This window comes from Castor canadensis, chromosome 13 (genome assembly GCF_047511655.1).
Source record: "Castor canadensis chromosome 13, mCasCan1.hap1v2, whole genome shotgun sequence".
Classification (NCBI taxonomy): Eukaryota; Metazoa; Chordata; class Mammalia; order Rodentia; family Castoridae; genus Castor; species Castor canadensis.
Genome location: NC_133398.1, coordinates 102,360 through 122,807, shown reverse-complemented (window position 1 = coordinate 122,807; position 20,448 = coordinate 102,360). Strand labels below are relative to the sequence as shown.

Genomic DNA, 20,448 nt, shown 5'->3' with positions numbered 1-20,448 from the left:
ACCTCTTTCTGTGCTGCTGCTCCCATGCACTCTAGGCCCTGTGTCCTGGTCTTCTGTGGGTGAGGAGCACTTGGTCTTAGTATTTGAAAGATGCCACGGTGAGGGAGCTGTGTGGATTCAGGTGCTGGTGCAGCAGCTTCTTTTTTGGGCTGAAGACATTTTTTACTTCTCATGGTGCTGGGTAGTGGGAAGTGAGGGAGAGGAAGGGACTGAGGGTGAAATCTTGGGCTTGGGTTTAGCTACTGATGGGTAGTAGAGTCATTCTGCTAGGCACAGGGTTCAGAGTGGGGGCAGGTTATGGAGAACGAAGGTGAGTTCGGCATTGTTGTGCCTGCGTCTCCATCATCCTGGAGAGTGGGTGTGAAACCCCAAGGGAAATGTGACCTTTGGGGAGGTGTGGCCTCAGAGTTTAGAAGTTTCAGAAGCAGGTGTAAATGCAGAGAGCCTGGGTGAGTGTGAGGGCTGTGTCCACCTGACACAGCCCTGCCTGACAACCACACTGCCTGGCCCAACAGGTACTGGAACTCCCTGAGGAATCTCGTGGTGTCCCTGCTCAACTCCATGAAGTCCATTGTCAGCTTGCTGTTCCTGCTCTTCCTGTTCATCGTGGTCTTTGCTCTGCTGGGGATGCAGCTATTTGGGGGACAGTGAGTGGTCCAGGAGAGGGGGCAGGCCAGGGCTTTCTGGGGAGGCAGAGCTCAGAGTGGACGAGGCTGCCCCAGGCCTCCTCCACCTACCTTCCTGAAGGTCCAAGAAGGGGACTGGAGCCCCTGAGGAGCAGTTTAACTGCCATCTGCAGCTGGCACATTGGTGCCAAGGGGCCAGTTCCCTTGCCCTGAAGGGGCTGCCTCTTCCTAAGACTTCTTGTTTTTCTCAGGTTCAACTTTAAAGATGAGACTCCGACAACCAACTTCGATACCTTTCCTGCTGCTATCCTCACTGTCTTCCAGGTGAGGCTTCCTGCTCTTTGTTCAGCTCTTGTCTCCTTCAGGTGTGGAGAAGGGGCTACTCCATCTGCCCCTCCTCAGCTCCTCAACAAAAGCAGATGTCCAACATTCAGACAGAACTGTATACAACAGAATATAAGCCCTATGGGGCAAATGCTGCTCCCTGGGGACATAAGTGTCCATTAGCCACTGGGCTCCAAGCCAACAACTTATCTCTTATCCCCTAGGGCCTGAAATTGGTATCTTTTATCCTCTGAGAACAAAATCCACAAAGCTCTCCTTAAACTTCTCCTGGTGGTGTCTCAGGCCCCTATGACTCTCTGTTCTCTCTTGGGACTGAGATCCATGCACACTGCAGCTTTTTGGAGAGTTGGGGCTATGGCCCATTTTCTGTTTGATTTGGACCTGTTGGCTCAGGTGATCTCTGCCCTCTTAGGCAATTCCTTTTTGGGGACTCTTTGCTGGACACTTTTTTCCTTTTGCAGGGCCACCAGGATTGGCCTCATCGATGGGGCAGTGCCTTTATTCCTACCTCTTGATGCCTGCTAGGGTGCAGGGCAGGATGGGGTGGCTGTTGTCCTACCGCTGTGAATCTCAGGGAGTCTGACTGGCTGACCATGCTCCAGGCTGGGTCTTAGTGGTGCCTGGCCTCTGGGGGCCAAAGCTGAGCCTACATGTTGTGAGAAAGGGCCTTTGCATCCCCGGCCTCAAAGGGAGGGTGTCTTTCCAGCAGGCAGTCCCAAACTGAACTGGATGAGGGGCTTAGGAAGCAGTTTGGTTCCAGTGATCTGCACCAGTGTCACGTTGTCCATGATGGTCCCCTTCGTCACAACTTTCCCTTACTTCCTTCACTGGCAGGACCCCTGCATCCATCAGCTCAGTCACAGCCATGCAGAGCAGGCTCCTCTGCCCCCATGTTAGCACTGGTACTGGGCTGGTCCCTCCTTCCTCTTGGTCTCATTTCTGCATCCTCTGTCTCTTCTCCCTGCCTTGGACTCTCTAAGTGTGGGTACCTGTTAGCCTGCCACATTCCCCTTTCCTCTCACTGATGCATGGGAAGCTCTGGGTTGCCCACAGGCCAGTGGCTTCTAGAGTTTAAGCCCCTACTGGATGATAAGACCCATCAGTCTATGAAGACAGGAGTGTGGCTCCAGCCCAAGGCCCTGTAGAGGATGCCATGCCTGCCTGGAGAGCAGGCCCTTGTGTTGGGAAGGGTACTTCTTCCTGTGGGCTCACAGGAACTCAAGCACCAGGTACTCAAGCACCAGGGAAAGGAAATTGGGAGGAGCTTTTTCCAGGCTATGCAGTAAGCATGATGAGAGGGCAGGCATGGCTGCAGTGGGCTTAGGGGAAGGGTCCTATAGGTGAACGGGCTTTGTGTGGTGGGAGCTCCAGAGCAGGGAGGCTATGGGCTGATGATAAGACTCTGCTTTCTGTGTTTGCCAGAAAGGATTTGAGCCTGGTGAGAAAGGATTTGAGCCTGGTGAGGGAGGCCATAGTTAAAGAAAAAGGGATTTCTCTGTGCTGTGATCAAACCTTACATACCCTATGCTCTGAACACTACAACGGGGTAAATAGCAAGGTCTAGCCAAGTAGAATCAGAGTCTCTGTGGACTAGAAACAATAGACTCATACATCGGGAGATAGAAGAGGCCCAGGCACTGGGATGTGGTCTGAGAAGAGGCAGGTGGGTTGGGCATCTGAGTTCCCCAGCATTAGAGATGTGTGTACACTGCTAAGCCACTCTGGGCACTGAGGAAGGCCCCAGGCCCTTTGAAAGAGGCCTTGGAGAGCTGGAGGAAGCTGGAGACCTGCAAATTAAATTCCATGAAACACTGGCACCCAGAAGAGGGCCAGCACTACCCAAGATGAGTAGGCTTGGAAGATGAGATGGCTCCTGAAGAAAAGGAAGTAACAGAGAAAGAACAGATGACTCTAAGTTGAGTGTGCTCATGATCCTCAAGGGTAAGAGAGAACCCACAAAAATCCCAAAATTAGGGGAAAAGGCATCTAAGACAAAGAATAGATTCATTTGAAAAAGAACTAAATAGAAACCCTAGAAATTAAAATAAATAAATAAATAAAAAAGAACCATGGCTGTTCAAGTTAACGATGCAGGTGGATAGTACTCTGCATAGGGACCAAAGGGAAGAGTATGATCTAGAAGATACCAAGGAGCTGGATGGCTGTAGCGGATGCAAGAGGGCTAGTGCCCAAGATGACTGAGCAGGCAGCTCAGACAGCAGACGGAACAAAGACTGGGGCTGGAGGTGTGGCTCGATGGTAGAACACTTGTGTGTGTTCTAGCATGCACAAGGCCCTGGCTTTGTTTTCAAGGAACTGAAAACAAAATGATGAGAGAGAGAGACAAAAGTTCCCAGGGGCAAGCAGGGAGAACAGAGTAATTCCAGACCTAGACACACTGAGATAAAGAGAAGACCCTAAAAGCTATAGGAAAGCTGTGGAAAGACAGGTTTCCTATAAAAGAGCAACAACCAGTCTAATGTCAGACTTCCATGAGTAACAGAACGTCAGAAGGTCATGGAAAGTAATGTGGAACATTGAGGTTTAGTCTCTGAGAGTCTCCAATTCAGAGAACTGTGACTCAGTGCAAGGGTGTAACTGAGGACCCTTTTAGGTAGGAACACACAGAGCTGCCTCCCTGTGCCTGCCCAAAGCACTGTGAGTGCTCATGTGTTGAAAGTGGGTGATTGAGAAGAAGAAATACATAGACCCAAGAGGAAACCGGAGACCTGGGACACTTCAGAGGCCAAATGGTAAAAAATCTCCTATCCAATCCACCAAGTACAGATAGTTTTATAAGTGAACTTTCATAAGAATCTGAGCAGTTACTCCAATTTTATATAGACTACACCAGAGAATAGAAAAGCTCCCCCACTTATTTTATGAGGTTAGATATGAAAAGCTAAATGAGGTCAATATCAAAAAGAAAAATATACATCAGTTTTACAGGCAGAGGCAAAACACCCAGAAGGAAAAATAATCACAGTTTAAATCCAGATATGCTTAAAAGTTTTCTCTGTAAGCCAGATGTGGTGGTGAGTACCTGCAATCCCAGCACTCAGGAGGACTGTGAATTTCATGTCAGCCTGGGGCTTATATAGCAAGGCCCCATCTCAAAAAAAAATTTTTAATCCTTAAATAATAAAGATATAAGAAGAGAAAAAAAAAACCAAAAAATGCATCTTTACAAGTAAATTTTTTTCTTAGGCTGTAAGGTAAACTTTGGAAGTTGCAAATGTAAATCATGGTAGCAGGTTAAGGATCAGAAGTGCCAAAAGCACAGCCAGAGGGGTGAGGAGTGTGGGGCTTCACTGTGCTGTCCACTGTGTATATATCCAGGATGTCCATAAAAATTACTTTTTATAAAGATGAAACCTAGCACTCCTTCCAACTAAAAACTTCTATCGGTGGTCTAGTGCAGGAGAATAGGAGAAAACAAAAAATGTCCAGGATTGACAAAGAAAAAAGAAAAATGTCATTTTTCACAGATGAAAGAAGTACTCCATGTATGCACAGAAAAGCAAAGTGCTGTCATTACAGGGGGTGTGAGACATCTTGGTCACCTACAGAGAAAAACACAAAACTGATTTCCACCTTACAATGATCAATTCTAGGTGGATTAAGTCCCAAGTGTGTAAAGCAAGCCTAATATTTTAGAAGAACAGATATAAGTGCCTTCTTTCCTTAAAGAAGATATAAAAAGAAATGGTAGACAAATGTGATTATATTAAAATAAAATTTCTGTGGATCAAAAGAGACCATTAAAAGATTAAGAAAAATCCATAGACAAGCAGGAGATATTTCCAGTGTCAGCAAATGAGCAACAAAGGAGTACTTTCCAGAATGTATTGAAAACTTCCATAAGTCAAAACAAAAAACACAAATAATGTAGTGAAAGAGCTAAGCATATAAACAGGAACTCACAGGAACCAGGTTTCTAAACCTGTAAAAGCTTTGATCAATTTTACTACAGTCAGTGAGGTGCAAATTAAGCCCACCCCACCTCTCAGGTTAGCTTGAACCAAGAAATCTGTGTCAACTTTTAGAGAAGAAGTGGAGAAATGGGGACACCTGTATGCTGCTGATGAGCCAGTAGAACTGCTTTGGACAGCAACTTCCTAATGTCCTGTCCACCAAAACCTGGGTGCACAAACACGTGTGTAAGACCATCACTGCAGCACAGGTTGTGTAACAGAACCGGAGATGACTGAGATGTGTAAGGAGAGTGTGTTGTATTTGTACAGCAGGGAAAATGAGTGACCTAGAATGAAATTCTTCAGCACAATGAATCTCACAAATGGAATGTTGAACAAAATGAGCACATGGCATGTGATGCTATTTAAATAAGGAAGAGAAGTAAACAATCTTATGCTGTCTATTGTATGTATGCAGTAAGTATAAAAGCGCCCTCTCTCTCTCTCTCTCTTTCTCTTTCTCATATCAAGGTCTTGCACTTGCTAGCACTCTACTACTTGAGCCATGCCCCAACCCTTTTTGCTTTAGGGTTTGTTTTTTTTTCTTTCCCAGAGAGGATCTGGTGTTTTTTTGTCCAGGCCAAACTTGGGCTGTGATCTTCCTACTTATGCCTGCATGTAGCTGGGTTGAAGGGGTGTCATAACACCCCTAGCTTTTTTTGTTGAGGTGAGACCTTGCTGACTTTTTGCCTTGGCTGGCTTCAAGTCGTGATCCTCCTGATCTCCACCTCCAGAGCAGTCAGTATTGCTCGCCTGGTGGAAGTTAATTTCTTAAGCTGGGTGATGGGTGATCCACAGACATTTATTTATGTACCTTTCTGAGTACTTAAAATATTAACATAATTTTAAAAATGAAGGGATACAAGAAGATAAATTAAGTAAACACTGACCAAAAGAAAGTGCCAATCTAGTGATATTAGTATTAGGCAAAGCAGAAGGTCAGGCAGAGAAGGGTTAGTGAAAATAAGGACGTGTATTACATGATGACGAGAGGAAGACTACACCAAGAAGACACTGCAGTCGTGAACTTGCATGACTTAACAATATTGCCTCAAATACATTGAACAAAACCTGACAGCATTACAAGGAGAGATGAAAACTCCACCATCTCACACCAGATTTATAACACATCTCTCAAACTGAAAGGTGAGGATGACAAAAGATTAGAAAGGTTGTAAAAGGGTTCACAAACACAATAAACACTAACCAGTCAACAGAGCCAACCCAGAAGGCAGTGAATAGGATGTTCATAATTTGGGACACATAGAATGCTCATAGTAATTTGTAACTTGTTAGGTCACCCAGGAAATCCCTGCAAATACTGAATAGCTGCTGTCCTGTGGAGTCTTAGATACTATAAGTAAAAGGTCATTAAAAATCTTCCCATATTTGTAAGTGGAAGAATTGTGATAAGGAGGAAATCACAGTGGGCATTATAAAATATCTAAATCTGAAAACAGTACCAAACCTTATGTTGAAGCAATATTTACTTAGAGGAAAATTTGTATTCATAAATGCGATTATCAAAAGCCAAAAATAAGTTATATACCCTAACCCTAATAGTAGTTGTAGAAAAAGGGATTTTTTTTCCAGATTCCTCTATCTTATGGCAATGTTATACCAATTGATTTGAAAACTTAGATGAAACATGACATTTTTATAGCAAAACAAATTACTTAGCTTAAGAAGAAAGGAAAAAATCTGGACATTTCATAACTATTAGAGAAATTGAAACATTAGTCAAAACGTTCTTCCTGTTTTTCTGCCTCTCGCCAAGGACCTATCATTTGTAAGGTTTTATGTAGCCTTAAAGGAGCAGATGACAGTAGACCATTTCCGAGAAAGGAAACAATTATTCCATGGGGTAGTACCGTCTGGACACCAAAGCCACATAGGACAATGCAAGACAAGCAAAACACACACCAGAAAGGTAATCCATGAGCAGGGTCTTTGTCCCCTAATAATCCTAGCACCTGAATGTTGCCTGATAGCAGGTACTCTGGGTGCAGAAGGGAAATGTCCAAGAGCAGCCAAGACAATGCAGGAGGTGCTTGCTCTACCAAATATGAAGCCCTCTTAGGAGGCTGCAGTCATGACAATGGTATGGTAGATATAAAGACATGTCAAAGAGCAGACTGGAGTACCCAGGCAGAGAGAGGAAGTTGGTAATATGAGAAAGACATAATCTATATGGAAAAATTGGATCATAACCCCCATAAATAAATGCCAATTGGATTAGAGACCTAAATATGAAAAATCGTACTTTAAAGTGACTCAAAGAAAATGTGACTTTGGGATGGGAAGAAATTTTTTTTGATGTTTATTTACACCAAAGAATTCCAACACTGGATCTTGCACACATGAAGGATAAAGTATTATGTATATACACACAGCAAGGGGACAGGGCTGTAAACAGAAAGTTGATGGCTTCCACAATTACAGGTCTATTACTGTCTCACTGGAGACAGTGGCTCTGCTCCTGCCTCAGATGCATTTACAAGACTGGAGCAAGCCTTCTCACTGGATGGCATCTGAGGGAAGGAGAGGATGGGGAAAAGAAGGTAGGGAAGGAATTTCTTAAACAAGGTGCAAAAAGCAGATACCACAAAGGAAGAGACTAATACATTTGACTACATTAAACTTCTTGGTAATGTCAGCAATTTTAAGTTAAAAGCAAACAGGAAAACAAAAGGACTGTACAGATAATGGGGTGGTATATGCAAGAATACATAAGGAAGTCCCACAGGTCAGTAAGAAGATGCACCATCAGAAATGTCCAAGCTTGTACCCTTATCAGACTGGAACTGTTAGTGTGACAGTGCTCAGGATGGTGTGAGCATGTGAGGAGGTTCCAGCCTATACTGCTGGGGCAGTACAAGTGATCACCACTTTGAAAACTTGTAATGAAGTCAGAATTGTAGGTAGCCTACTATCCAGCAATTTCTTTTCTAGACAAACTTTTGATGTGCACAGGAGACAGTAGCAAAACCCTAAAAGTGCCTAGAGGAGGGTAGTGGGTAAATGAAGGAAAACTGCAATATGGGTTAAGTAGATTTATGTGTAGCAACATGGTAAGCTTTAAAGATATAATACGGAGTGAAAACATAAGTTGCATAATGACGTGTGGTCTGATACCTTCCTGTACGTGCCTAGCACACATGCTGGTTCTTTTTGCACATGTGTGTTGTGTGGAATCATGAAGACTTGGGTCTGTCCCAAATCTGTGGTTGGAGTTGCCTGCAGAGGAAGTTAACATTTTTGTCCATGTGTAATGGGACATAAATGTTAACAGTTTCCATTTTATGTGTAGGACACATGAGTGTTTATTTAATCCTCTTGTACTTTTCAAAGAATAAAAATAGAGTAAGGATTGAGTTTGGCAGTGAGGGTGGACTCACCTGGCCAAGGGTGACAGGAGCCTGGAGAGTGGAAGGCTGGGCTTCTGTCCTGTGGCCTTGACCTGCTGGTTTCCTTCTCTCGCCCACTATCCTCCTAGCCTTTGCTGTCCTTTTCTCATTCTGCTTTGTTGAAAATCTAGAGCATGTTTGTCATTTAACCTGATCCAGGTCAGCAGCCATGTCCCTTGGGATTTTTTTTTTTTTTTTTTTTTTTGCAGGTTTCTGGGCTGCCTAGACTTTTGGAACCTCTATCATCCAAAGATGTTTATGTTGACATGGGTGTGTCCTGATTCCACCCTGTGTGTGTGCATGTGTGCTTTCTGTATAATGCAGCCATACCCTGTGGTGCTCTCTCCTGCAGATCCTGACAGGAGAGGACTGGAATGCAGTGATGTATCATGGGATTGAATCGCAAGGAGGAGTCAGCAAAGGCATGTTCTCCTCCTTTTACTTCATTGTCCTGACGCTGTTTGGAAACTGTATCCTTCTTGGAGGTGGATGTAGGTGGTTAATGCGTGAACACTTTCCCCATGGCTGCCTCACAACTCCCTCCAGAAAGACTAGGGCGTATCAACTCTGCCTTCTCCAAACTAAGTGAGATGGTGAATATCCCTGAGGTGGCCTGGGAGTGCTTCAAATGAAGGGTATCCAGAGGTGGAGGTGGACAGGTATGGTTAGCACAGCTCCAGGAACACTCTGAGTAGCCTTGGGGCCTTGTAGGAAGATGGGGACTTTGAGTGTTCACTATAGAAGGTTTTCCTCTTTATTCTATTTGAGTAAGTTTTGGCACTAGGCTTTTAAAAAACCTCTCTGTTGAAAATACAGCCCTGGCAGAAATGCAGGGCCAGGCTCATGTGGAAGATGACAGTGGGCTTTGCTTTGGAGCTTGTGGCAGAAGCAGGTCTGCAGGCAGGCCTAGCAGCCCATAGGTAGGCACCCCAGGGGAGCCGGAATGGGAAGAGGATTGGGGCCAAGGAGAATCCAGAAAGAAGAATCACAGGGTTTGATGCTGGGCAGGGTAAGGGCCAGGGGAGCCATGCATAAATGTGGTTCCCATGTATCTAGGCAAGAAAAACAGGCCAAGGAGGGGCGTGTCTGGAACTCACCAAGTCCAGATCTTGGCCCTTGCTTAGTGTCACAGCCAACAGGGCTGGTCTGGGGTCTGAGAGTGTGTATTCTAGCAGGTTCCCAAAGGGTTGCTGATGCTGGGCTCCTAGGATCAGTTCAGGATGGGGTGAAGTGCTGGGTGCTCAGATCACTGTGTGTACCCTCCCAGTGTTTCAGGAGATGCTTCTTGGGGGAGTACCTCAAGGGAGGGTGACCAGGAATTCATGTTGGAATAGGAAGTGAAAAGAAGGGGGCAAGCAAGACAGGGAGGCATCTGGGAACCTTGCTTCAGAGCTTTGGCCTGGGGTAGGGTGGGTTTGTGTGTTTATGGTTGGCTTGGGTCAGTTCTTCTCATAGGCGTGGGAACGTGGTGGAGCCTCAGCTGGAGCCTTTGAATACAGGAAGTGTCTGTTTTGAGGTCTGTTATGCTGACCAGAACATGGGAGAGGTAGGAACAGAGGCAGGCAGACTGAGTGCCTTCTTTAGGGGAAGCAAAGGCAAATTGACCAACACAATCTTTGATCTTTGGGCTTAGAATGTCAGTCCTGAAGAGCTGGGGTGGGGGAGAGGAAGCTGGGTGGTAGAGGCTGAATGGAGGAACTGGATGGAGGAGTTGGTGGGGGCAGAGGACTCCATTCCTTAGCTGGAGCAAACCAGACACCCTACTAAATGTCTTCCTGGCTATTGCTGTGGACAACCTTGCCAATGCCCAGGAGCTGACCAAGGTAGGTAGGGATACCACTTGCAGCTTGGGTGTTGGGGGACTGAAGGTCAGTCTTGGTTACTCTAGATGTGGCTGTGCTAGTGCATAGTTAGGGCTCCGTGAGCCTACTGTCCAAGGAAGTCTCCTCAAAGTCCTGGACAGGTGGGCTCAGGGGTTGGGGTATTGCATCTGCGGAAGTAAGGCAAGACATGGCCAGGAAGGGAGCTCGCATGTGGGCAGGTGTCCAGAGATGCAAATCCTGAGAAGAAAGGCTGGATGGGGTGTGGGGAGCAGGAGGGGCTGTCCGGAGATACAGACTGGCAAGAACCCCAGCTGGAGGAGCAAGATGCCCTTAAATGTAATAGTCAAAGAGAGTGTGTGATATGAGTATGTGGTTCTCCCAAAGACATGAGGATGCACGAACTGGGCCTGGGTATGTCCTGCACTGAGGAATGGAGTGAGGGGACACCTATTGTGCTGTCCTCACATCCTGGGCTTGGCTGGAGACTAGAGGAGCAGCTGGTGGCCTCACTTCCAGATACCTGTGCCACAGCAGGACAACTCCTTTACCAAGTAGTGCCCAGCAGGGCCATTCAATATTCATGTTATTCCTGACCAGCAGGGGACATGATTACACGCATCTCCCTCCATGGTTTCCCTTCAGATGACTCAGACTCCTACCTAGTCACCTTCACCCCGCTGCCCTGGACACTGTGTGGCCGGGTTATCCACTGTCTCAACCTCAGGCTTGCATTTTGACTCAAGCCCCACTCCAGCATGGAGGGTGCTGCCATGAGTGGGGCACACACCATGTTGTAAAGGTCCCATGTGCATACTCTGTACTTGGGCACATGCCTACCTGTGTGTCTTTCTGAGTGTGTGCCACTGTGTGTACTCGCTAGTGCTTGTGCCATTGTCCCTGGGCAGTGTCACATGTGTTTTGTGCCTGTGTAGGTCTCTGGGTCTGACCACAATAGTTCAGTGCTTTGCTAGCCTCTTATGTCTTGCTTTGGAACTGAGATACCAGGCACCTCTCTGTAGGTTTCTGGACAGGTGTGACTGGACAGTGTGTGCCTGCTCTATCTAGTGCATTGAAGAGGCTGTGGGGTTTATGCAGTATGCCTGCATTTGCTTCTGCTCAGCCTTCCTTCCTCTTTACATGTCCTAGGTCTGGGCTCTGCATATGCCTGCATATGCCTGAGGGCCTGGGCTCCTGAGGGTTTGGGAGGACCACTGGCCTGTCTGTTGCTGTAGTCAACCTGGGCTGATATTGAGTCCCGCTGTCCACAAGTGACCTAATCCCTGGCTGGGCTGCCTAGGCTGGGGAAACCATGTATCCTCAGGGCTGTCCTTGGTTTCAGGATTTCTAGAACCATGTGAACTAGAGGTGCCTTAAAGCATTGGTGATCTGAACACCAGCTGTCCTGGGCAGGGGTGACCTTGAGTGACCTTGAGTCCTGAGGCTCTCTGTCCCCAGGGACCTGCCCATATATACATATGTGGCTCCTATATAAGAATTCTCTTGTCTTGGGAATTGGGACAAATGGAGGCCTGCCTGTCTGGTACTGGGAAATTTCCTGAACTGTCCAGGAGAGGGCTTGACTCTTCCTGTTTTAGTTAGCTTTTCACCACTGTGATAAACACCTGAAAGAAATGGGGTAAAGGAGACAGGATTTATTTGGGCTCAGGGTTTTAGTCTATGGTCAGCTGGCTCCATTGTTTCTAGACTCCTTCTCTTTTCAAGTTCTGCTGTAGTAGGAAGGTGTGGTAAAGCAGAGCTCTTCACCTCATGGCATCCAGGAAGCAGAGACAGACTAGAAGGGGCCAGTCCATGTTACAGCCTCAAGGACATGCCCCCAGTGACCCACTCCTCCAGCTAGGCCCTCCTTCTAAGGTTTTCACCACCTCTCTAAATAGCACCACTTGCTGGGAACCAAGCCTGTGAGGAGCATTTCATATTCAAACTGCAACACTTCCCTTTATTCTTCCACAAATGTTTTATAGCATTGCTTATTTTTTCTGTGAAATGGGGATAAATTCAAGTTGAATTGTTTGTAGACTTTAGCACACTCCTGGAGTTATTAGTACACCCTTGCACCTAGGAGCTCTACACATGGAGGGTCCTATACCTATGTAGAGGACAGGGCTGGGAATAATCTGTGGGGGGTCAGCTGTCTCTTTTCTGGGCCTGAAGCCTGCAGACTGCTCTATGTTGAAAAAAATTCAAGTGGCCATTAGAGGATTTAATTTTTTTGTCATTATTGTGCCCCTAAAAGTAGGCATAAGGACATTTTTGGGAATGTTGGGAATATAACTCCCAGGGGATCCAGGCAGGTTCTTGAGGTTTTGAGGAAGCTGTGACAGGCACAGCAGTCCAGGTAGATGGTGTGAAGGTCTTAGTTTCCCTCTGGTGCTGTGGATTCAGGAAGAACTATTGATACAGAGCCCTGGAGCACAGATTGTTTTGCTTAGTGACCTGGGGTCAGGGCCTGAACATCTGTCTACCTGTCCATTCCTCTTCCTGGGAAGGTGCCTGTACCTACCCATGTCCCACTCTGATGGCAGAGAGCCACATAGGGCTTCATAGTCACATCTGGGGATATCTGGACAGATGAGATCTTGTGGGTCCAGGCAGAGAAGCTTGAAGGTGGTATATAGTCCCACTGGGAACCTTCTGGTTACGACCCTTATGGGTGGTGCTGGGCCAGATCCAGCCACAGGGTGCAGAGCTCTGCCCCTTACCCTTGTTCCTGCCTCTGAGGAGGAGGCCAACTTTTTTCATCTGTGAAGGTTCTCCTGCAAGGGCAGGGGAACATAAGGACAGACAGAGTTGCTTTTGATGGGTGAGTCTGAGGTGCATGTCCAGGCAGCCATTCATACTGGGCTGGGACTCAGGATTGAGGTTGGGGTGCAAGCACAGATATACTGCCCCCATCCTGTGAACACATTGGAGATGGCACAAGCAAACAGGTATTGAGACAGGAAACTTGGGGACAAGTTTCCAGACATAGATGGGGAAGCCTCAAAGGGTACCAGAGAAAGCTTGTGTGCTGAGCCATAGGAGGCCATGTTCACTATGTCAGCAGTGCCAAGATTGAGACCCCTGAATGGTGAGATGACTTAGGAGGGCCAATCTATATTGGGGGGAGTGGTTAGTTAGCAGGATAAGCACTGGTCACAGAAGAGAGACATGACTGCCCCAGAGGGAATAGTCCTGCAGAAATGCCCTTGGTTATGAGCTTATGAGGAGTTGGTGTCCATTGATAGGAGACGGGTCCCTTTTACAAGGGACAACATGGTGACTCAGTGCTGGCTGGCCCTGCTCCACAGTACAGAGGGCAGGGGGGCCCCAGAGGCCCTAGGAAGAAGATCTGATGGCCATAGCACCCTGAGGAGACAGGTGTTTCTGTTGTTGAAACAGGATGAAGAAGAGATGGAAGAAGCAGCTAATCAGAAGCTTGCTCTGCAGAAGGCCAAAGAAGTGGCTGAAGTTAGCCCCATGTCTGCTGCCAACATCTCCATTGCTGCGTAAGGCCCCTGGGAGCAGATCATGGGTGGTATGGGGCAGCAGCAAAATCCATGGTTGGTCCAGGTCAGGGCCACTTCCAGAGGCTTCCTCAGAGCACCCCTTGCCTTGACCAGGGGTTTTTGAGGACACAGCCTTTCCCTACAACAGTATCTAGAGGAGCCAAATCAAAGAACTCATCCAGGCAATCTCTGTGGGTTTCTCCCACCTGAGGATGGGCAGGTCATGCTGGGTGGAGCCCTCACGTTGGGTAGGTTTGACTAGATCATAGTACTGACCCACCTGGATGGTCTCAGGGCAGTCCCAGGGCCTCTCTCCAGGCAAAGCCCAGGTAGGTGTCAACTGGGACAAGGAGTCAGCATGCTAATCTTATATACAGCTTTTCAAAAATGTGTCTGTGAGCCAAGAGATTCTGGGTGGCTCCCAGGAGACTTAATGCTGCTTTCAGAAACATCTTTGCATGTGTTTGATATGAAAGTTTTTATAATGAGAAAGGGTTGGCATGGGGCCAAGACTGGCTCTGTGGGGATATCTGGTTACCCCAACATCTGGTTGGGCCTCAGGCAAAGTGCAGAAGCCTATATGGAGGGTTAGGGACTTCGAAGAACTTTGGCGTTTAGAAGGCAGGAACTTCTGGCACATGGCCTGGTCACAGCGTGGAACATGAGAGCAGAGGTGTGCCCTGTTGGCCTTGTAGTTGCACACCCACCCCCCCAGAGACACACCTTTCCCAGGATGCCACAGGGCCTTGACTCTGCAGCTGGCTGCTCATCCTTCCTGTGGCCGATGTGACCGTGTTGCCAGGCATAGCCACAGGCATATGGTACTCATGTGTGCCTGTACTGCTGAGTGTGTGTGTTGGCACATGGACAGGTGTGCCAGGTATGCAAGCGTGTGTGTGAGTTGATTGGTTATGTGCGTGCATGTATGCACTCATAGTGGCCTGTTCCTACCCAGAAGTCACCAGGGAGATGGTATTTGCAGAGGACTTTGTCTCTAAGTCCAGTAGAAAGTGCTGGCCTGGGGGTGAATCAACTGGAAGTGATTGCAGCCCCTGGGGACCCACCCATGCAGGGAGCCAGGCAGGCCGAAAATGTGGCAACTATTACCAGATGGCGGCTGGAGGTTCAGTCCTGTTGTATCATTGTCTAGCCAGTTCAATTTTTGGTCAGTTGGTCAACTGAATTCATTAATTTGGTCCTGAGGTTACTGTGACCTGGTAGATCTCCCTCTCATGCCCTTCATGTGAGCTCTGCAAGCCTGTGGTGTTTCTCTTTAGTACTTGACTTCTTTGCTGTTCTTGGAGGTGAGTATTTGTCCCTCAGCCCCTGTGACCTCCAGGGCTGCCACTTTTGGGGGTATGTGGGAGAGTCTCTACTCCCATCCAGGCTAAGGCCTCAGAGAAGAAGGTACCAAAGAGACTGCACCAGGCCATGGAGAAAAGGGTCCAGATACTCCCACCTCCACTGTCATGGCTCTGCACTGCCACAACCCTGTTTGGAGATGCTATTTGCAGGCTGGATTTATGGCACTAGTGGTTGGCCCAAGCACCCTAGTCATTTCTGGGTGCTTGTTTTCTCCTATAGGTGTTCTACTGCACAAGCTCCCTAGTGAGATGTTCAAACTAGAGCCAGAGGCACAGCCTTCATACCTGGGAAGGCAGCCGCCCTGGTCAGTCTGTGTTTCCCCATCTTGGGTCAACTGTGGGCCTCTACTCTGTGGAGTGTGTGGCATGTCAGTCAGTCTGGCTAACCAGAGACCCTAAGAAATCACCTTCCTGGGAGTGAGGAAAGACCCCACATGGAGCGAGGCCTGTCCTCCATGGTGTACTAGTGGATGTGAGGGCTGTTTCTTGTCCATTGTGTTGAGACTTCTGAGGGCAGAGAGCTGTCTGTCTTTTCTATGGCCTAGACTGCTGGGCTGGGGAAAGCATGGTTTGGCCCTGGAGAGCCTTTTGTTCTGGCCATGCTCACAGTCATGCCATGTTTGATGCGGTGGAACTCTGCCAGGATGCTATGTGGTGCCTCAGGTGCTAAGGGTATCTTTGGTGTCTGTGGTGCTTTGAGGCCTTTGGCATGACAGACAGTGCAGGGATCCTTGGGTGCATGGCCGCCTGAGGCAGCTCCTTCAGGCTCTTGGGAGGTGGGGACACTAAGTTCAATGTCCTTTTCCTGGTTCTGTCTACAGTGGCACCATTGTCCTCACCCTGGCTTCTGAATGCTAGCCCACATATACACCCACACACAATCCCACATTCACAACCCCATGCTCACAACCTTGCACTCACTACCTCAGACTCACAGCTGCATACTCTGTTGCACTCAAAATCTCACACATACTCATGTACATTCAGACACTCACAATGGCACACATTCACATACATATTTCACACACATTCATACATACATTCACACTCAATCTCACACTCACTCATAATCATGTACTCACCGTCCCACACTCACATAACTGTTGCATACTTTCACATATTCACACACTCACTATGCACAATCATCTCTCACACACCTGCCTGTTTGCTCTGGGGCTTGTGAGCACCTAAGCTGCTCTGAGCTCCTTACAGTTGTGCAGAGAAGAGGGCACTGGAAACTATCTAGCCCTCCCTGTGAAGTAAATGTGAAAGGAAATGTCTGTAAAGAGGATTTTGGTTTCTCTCAGTTTTAGAAAAAGCTTCTACAGAGCATTTGGAAATGACTGGAGGAACATCCAAAGGGAAGGTTGGTTGGTGGTGTAGCCTGATTTGCCCCTGGAGGGGGCACTTAGGAGCAGTGGGAATGAGCCTAGGAGATGGGGGTGGGGGCAGATGCTCATGAGGAAGGCAGGTGGGACTGGGAACAGGACCCAGGCAGCAGCACAGATGAGGGTACTATTGCCTCCTGTGCTTTCTGTGTGCTTATCTAAGGCCAGAGGCCTGTAGATCAGTCTGCTCAGGTCTGCAGGGGTGGGGCTGTTGGAACGGCAGGAAATCTGGTCTGGCCCTTCCCATTCCACTCCTTCTTGGGGCAGTGTGGGTCAAGCAGAAATGATGGATGGCCTCTGAAAACCGTGTCTCATCTTCTAGCCAGTGTGGGGTTTGCTGTGCTCACTTTAGTCTCACTTTTCTACACACATGGAACTGGTTCTCAACTTCTCTTTTGCCCCAAGGTTTCGGCCGGTGCCTGTCTGACGGACGTGTCTCCGGCTTCCTACCAGATGTGCACTGCGGCCTGTACCTGCACTGACATGGTGCCTGAGTGTCGCTAGTGTTTCTCAGAACTTCCTCTCTGGTTTTCTCACTCTTGTTTATGTTTTGTTTCTTGCATGTGCAGTTTTGTAAAGCAAACTCGAGGTACTGTATCTCGCAGCTCATCTGTCTCCAGCGTAAACTCACCGTGAGTTGCTCTGCTACGATTTTCCATCTGTGGCTCCATGATTACTACATGCACACATCTTCCCTCCACTCCTAGCTCTGCTTTCCCACCTAAGTCATTTGCTTCATGGGCAGCTCCAGGCCAGCCTTCTGTGGCCTGGCTGGGAATGGTGGGCATGCTCCCTGATGTCCCAAGCCCTGTTGACAGGTCAAGCCTTCTCTGGGCTTGGCCCTCCTCCTCTCCCTCCCTGTCTCCGTCTTCTTGTCTGCTTTCTGTTGTGTGCAGTCACTCTGGTGTCTCAGATGTAGGTGCTTCTCTGAGTGGACAGGGTGTGTGGCTTAGGTCTCCTGTGCACAGGGATAGCAGAGAGAGTTCTTAGGGGATGTTCATGACTCCTCCTAACCTCTTTTACTTGAGAGGACTAGGTCAGTGATTCTGAGGAAGTCCTTGTTATATCATGAGAAGAGCTACTGGAGCTTGTGGTACACAGGGTGGGGGAGCCACAGAAACCCGAGGCTAGCCCTTCTGGGGTGACACTGGCCAGACTGGCTGGCCTCTCCTTGGGCAGCTCCTCCTGGAGACATGCACCAAGGTGGCTTGGCCCTAGGGGCCTCTCCTTGAGGTGGGCCCAGGCACTGCAGGTAAGGTTCTCTGAGGTGGTTAGGTGCAGTTGGGCACCCTGAATAGGGTGCACTCTCTGTGTCCTGTGCCTGAACCATACACCTTCTTCGCAGGGCACAGAGCTGGCTTAGCCTTCCTACCAACACTAGCTGCTGCTGGCTATTGGGGCCCTGATGGCTCATGGCGTGAGGAAGTATGCTGGGTCCTGAGTAACTCATTCACATGGTGGAGATGAGGTGTGGATGGTGCACACCTTGGAGGTACCAATGTGGGAGGTGCACACCAGGGCTGCTTCACACTATCAGTAGCTACAGATGACTGGCTCGCTCAGCCCAAAGACCTCACAGCAGGGTCACAGGCTTTTGAGACTCTCCTTTGAGCCTTGTAGTTGTTCACAGTACCTGAGTCAGGTGGATGAACTCCCTGGCCTGGCTGGGTTGCATCCATAAGCTGGGGCCAAGACTTCATGGGAGTAGCTCCTGTGACTCCTTAAAGAGCCCTTTAAAATAAGGGTATTACCCAAGTAGAGCCACAGCCACAATGCACCATAGATCAGAGAGTGGCTTGGCTTGCATTCTCAGCTTTTGAATTGCTTGTGAGCTCAGTGGACAGAAATGGAGTAAGAGGCCTGTGCGGACCTGTGCGGACCTGTGCAGAGGTCATTGGGGTTTATGTGGTGGACAGAGTGAGGCTTGAGACAATGACCAAGGCAGGGGCAGGATAACTGAGCTACCAAAGAGGAGAGGTGATCCAACCAGAGAGGAGCCCTGCTGGGTTGTGGGTGGATGCACACAGTCTGATGTTATCAGAGCCTAGAGTAGCAGCAGACCCAGAGCGACTGGCGGGGAGGGGGGAGGGCATGACTGCAGCAGACAAAGTGGGTGAGCAGGTGACCTTGGCACAGCTGGTCAGTATCTTGTTCCACCTGATAGTCATAAGGTGACCCTGCCCTTTAGCCTCACAGGCAAGCCAACCTCTTTCTGTACTTGAGGTGGTTCCTGGGAGAACTGTGGCAGAGCCTGTGGTCTGGAGCCCATCTCAGCCTGTACCACAGAGCCTGAGCTTCCAGCCACTGCACACACCCATCATCTTCACTGCCCATCTTTACCAACAGAAAACTGCAATGCTGGCCCCAGGCTGTGGCCACATCTGAGTAAGCCATCTTCTTGCCAACTAGAGAGCTCAGAGTCCAGGCCTGTCTTGGGCTGCTGGACTCCCTGAGAGGCCCGAGGCAGCAACCAGCCACCAGCCCTCCCAGGGCTCTTGTGCCTGGTAAACACTTTCATGACTCTCTTCCATTTCATGCTGTTCAGTGTTATTGAAAGATGGGCCCAGATGGGGGTGTGGGAACCCTGTGAGGCTGTTGTAGGCACCCTTGTGAGTGGGGGCAGTGAAGCTTTGGTGCCTCAGAGGAGCAAGGGGCAGCAGATGTCTCCATGTTGTCCTGTGGGCCCCGCCTGAGCTCCTAGGTGAGGCACAGGCACTGTGCGTTTCTGATTTCAGATTTATAAGGTGCTGCTGGAAGTGGTTCCCTCACAATTGAGAAGGGACAGAATTTGCTGTCCATCTACTCTGGATAGGCCAACTGCAAGGACTGGGCTTCTCCCACACTGACTGTCCTTGCAGGTGGCTGGCCTGGGCATCGTGCAGCCGTATCCTATGCTTTAGGGCAGGGTCTGGCTGAAGCTCGTCTCTTTTCTAGGCACTTCTTCCTTTCTGTATGCTTGTGATCCTGGTTCCATCAGTGACTCACTGTGGACTCCAAGCAGGTCATATCCTCTTTCTAGATGCAGTGTCCTCCCCTGTAAAATGAACACAAGGGAAGTTCCTGTCCTTGAGGTGGTTATAAGGATTGGATGAAGTGGGCATGTAGCCTCGAGCACTGATGCCACTGCCAAGGTTGTCCAGGACAAAGTTGTCCAGAAGCTCCCAGAGGCTGAAGGACAAGACTCTGACCTCAGATGAGGTTTCTGCTTGGCAAAGGTGGGGCAGGGGGTAACCTGCTTTAGTGGTCTCATTCAATAAAAAGCCCAAGATGTAAAGAGCTTCCTGTGCACATGTGACATGGAAACAGGAGGTACCTGGGCCAGTGAGGTGGGAGTGGTGATCAAAGTCTTTGGCCTTTTCAGTGAGGGCTGTGGTGGACCACTGGCCATTCTGGTGCTGGAGGGCTCCAAGCACCATGTCTAGCTCTGCTCCCTGTGGAGGGAGCGGCTCCCTGTCCAAGAGAGAGGAATGCATTGGTGGCTACAGGAGGGAGTATTCCCAGCCCCAGACCTGATTTCTGGGTTCCTGGTCATTGATCCAAGCAGTAGCTCCTCATTCAGGGCTGCCTGGCCACTTCTGGGAGCAGCTGAGGCTCTGTTTGCTCTTGAGAGGGCCAGACACTCCCTTGGCTGTTGTCTACCTTGCATCTGTACCTGCCTCTTCCTGAGTCCCCTTCTCCTTCTGGCTGGTGGCTTTCTTCCTGGGAGGTACTATGGGGGAGGGGCTCTGGAAGAGAGGCCACTTAGTTGGCTCCTCCGGGGGCAGCTCTGCTGTAGTGCTGGAGCAGGGCCAGCTCCCTAGGGAGGCTGAGGGGGACTTGATCAGCCCTTCTCCACTTGGACCATGCTCCTCCCTTCTCTCGGTTTTGGTCTTCCTGACCAGCTGCCCACTTGAAGCCTGTCTGCTAACTCTTGCTGGTGCCTAGCATTCCCACTGCCCTGTACCCTGGGACTCTGGGCTGCTGGCCATCTTCTGGGGTGACCTTGAGTCCCCTCACCAGCCTGGTGCTGTCAGTC

At 48.9% G+C, this 20,448-nt stretch overlaps 1 protein-coding gene across 13 annotated transcripts in view; it reads left to right on the top strand.

Moving 5' to 3' along the window:
• Positions 1 to 20,448, top strand: part of Cacna1b (calcium voltage-gated channel subunit alpha1 B) — a 166,920-nt gene that overhangs the window by 62,136 nt on the left and 84,336 nt on the right. For 9 of the 13 annotated variants that reach the window (XR_012440671.1, XR_012440672.1, XM_074052686.1 and 6 more), the window contains 6 exons: positions 516 to 647; positions 878 to 950; positions 8,705 to 8,822; positions 10,108 to 10,175; positions 13,575 to 13,681; positions 17,003 to 17,065. Coding sequence is in view for 11 of the 13 variants with exons in the window: in XM_074052686.1 (XP_073908787.1) it covers positions 516 to 647; positions 878 to 950; positions 8,705 to 8,822; positions 10,108 to 10,175; positions 13,575 to 13,681; positions 17,003 to 17,065 (561 nt within the window). In the remaining 2 variants the exon portion in view is untranslated. The remainder of the gene's footprint in view (positions 1 to 515; positions 648 to 877; positions 951 to 8,704; positions 8,823 to 10,107; positions 10,176 to 13,574; positions 13,682 to 17,002; positions 17,066 to 20,448) is intronic. The other 4 variants (XM_074052690.1, XM_074052689.1, XM_074052688.1 and 1 more) reach the window with 1 other exon arrangement.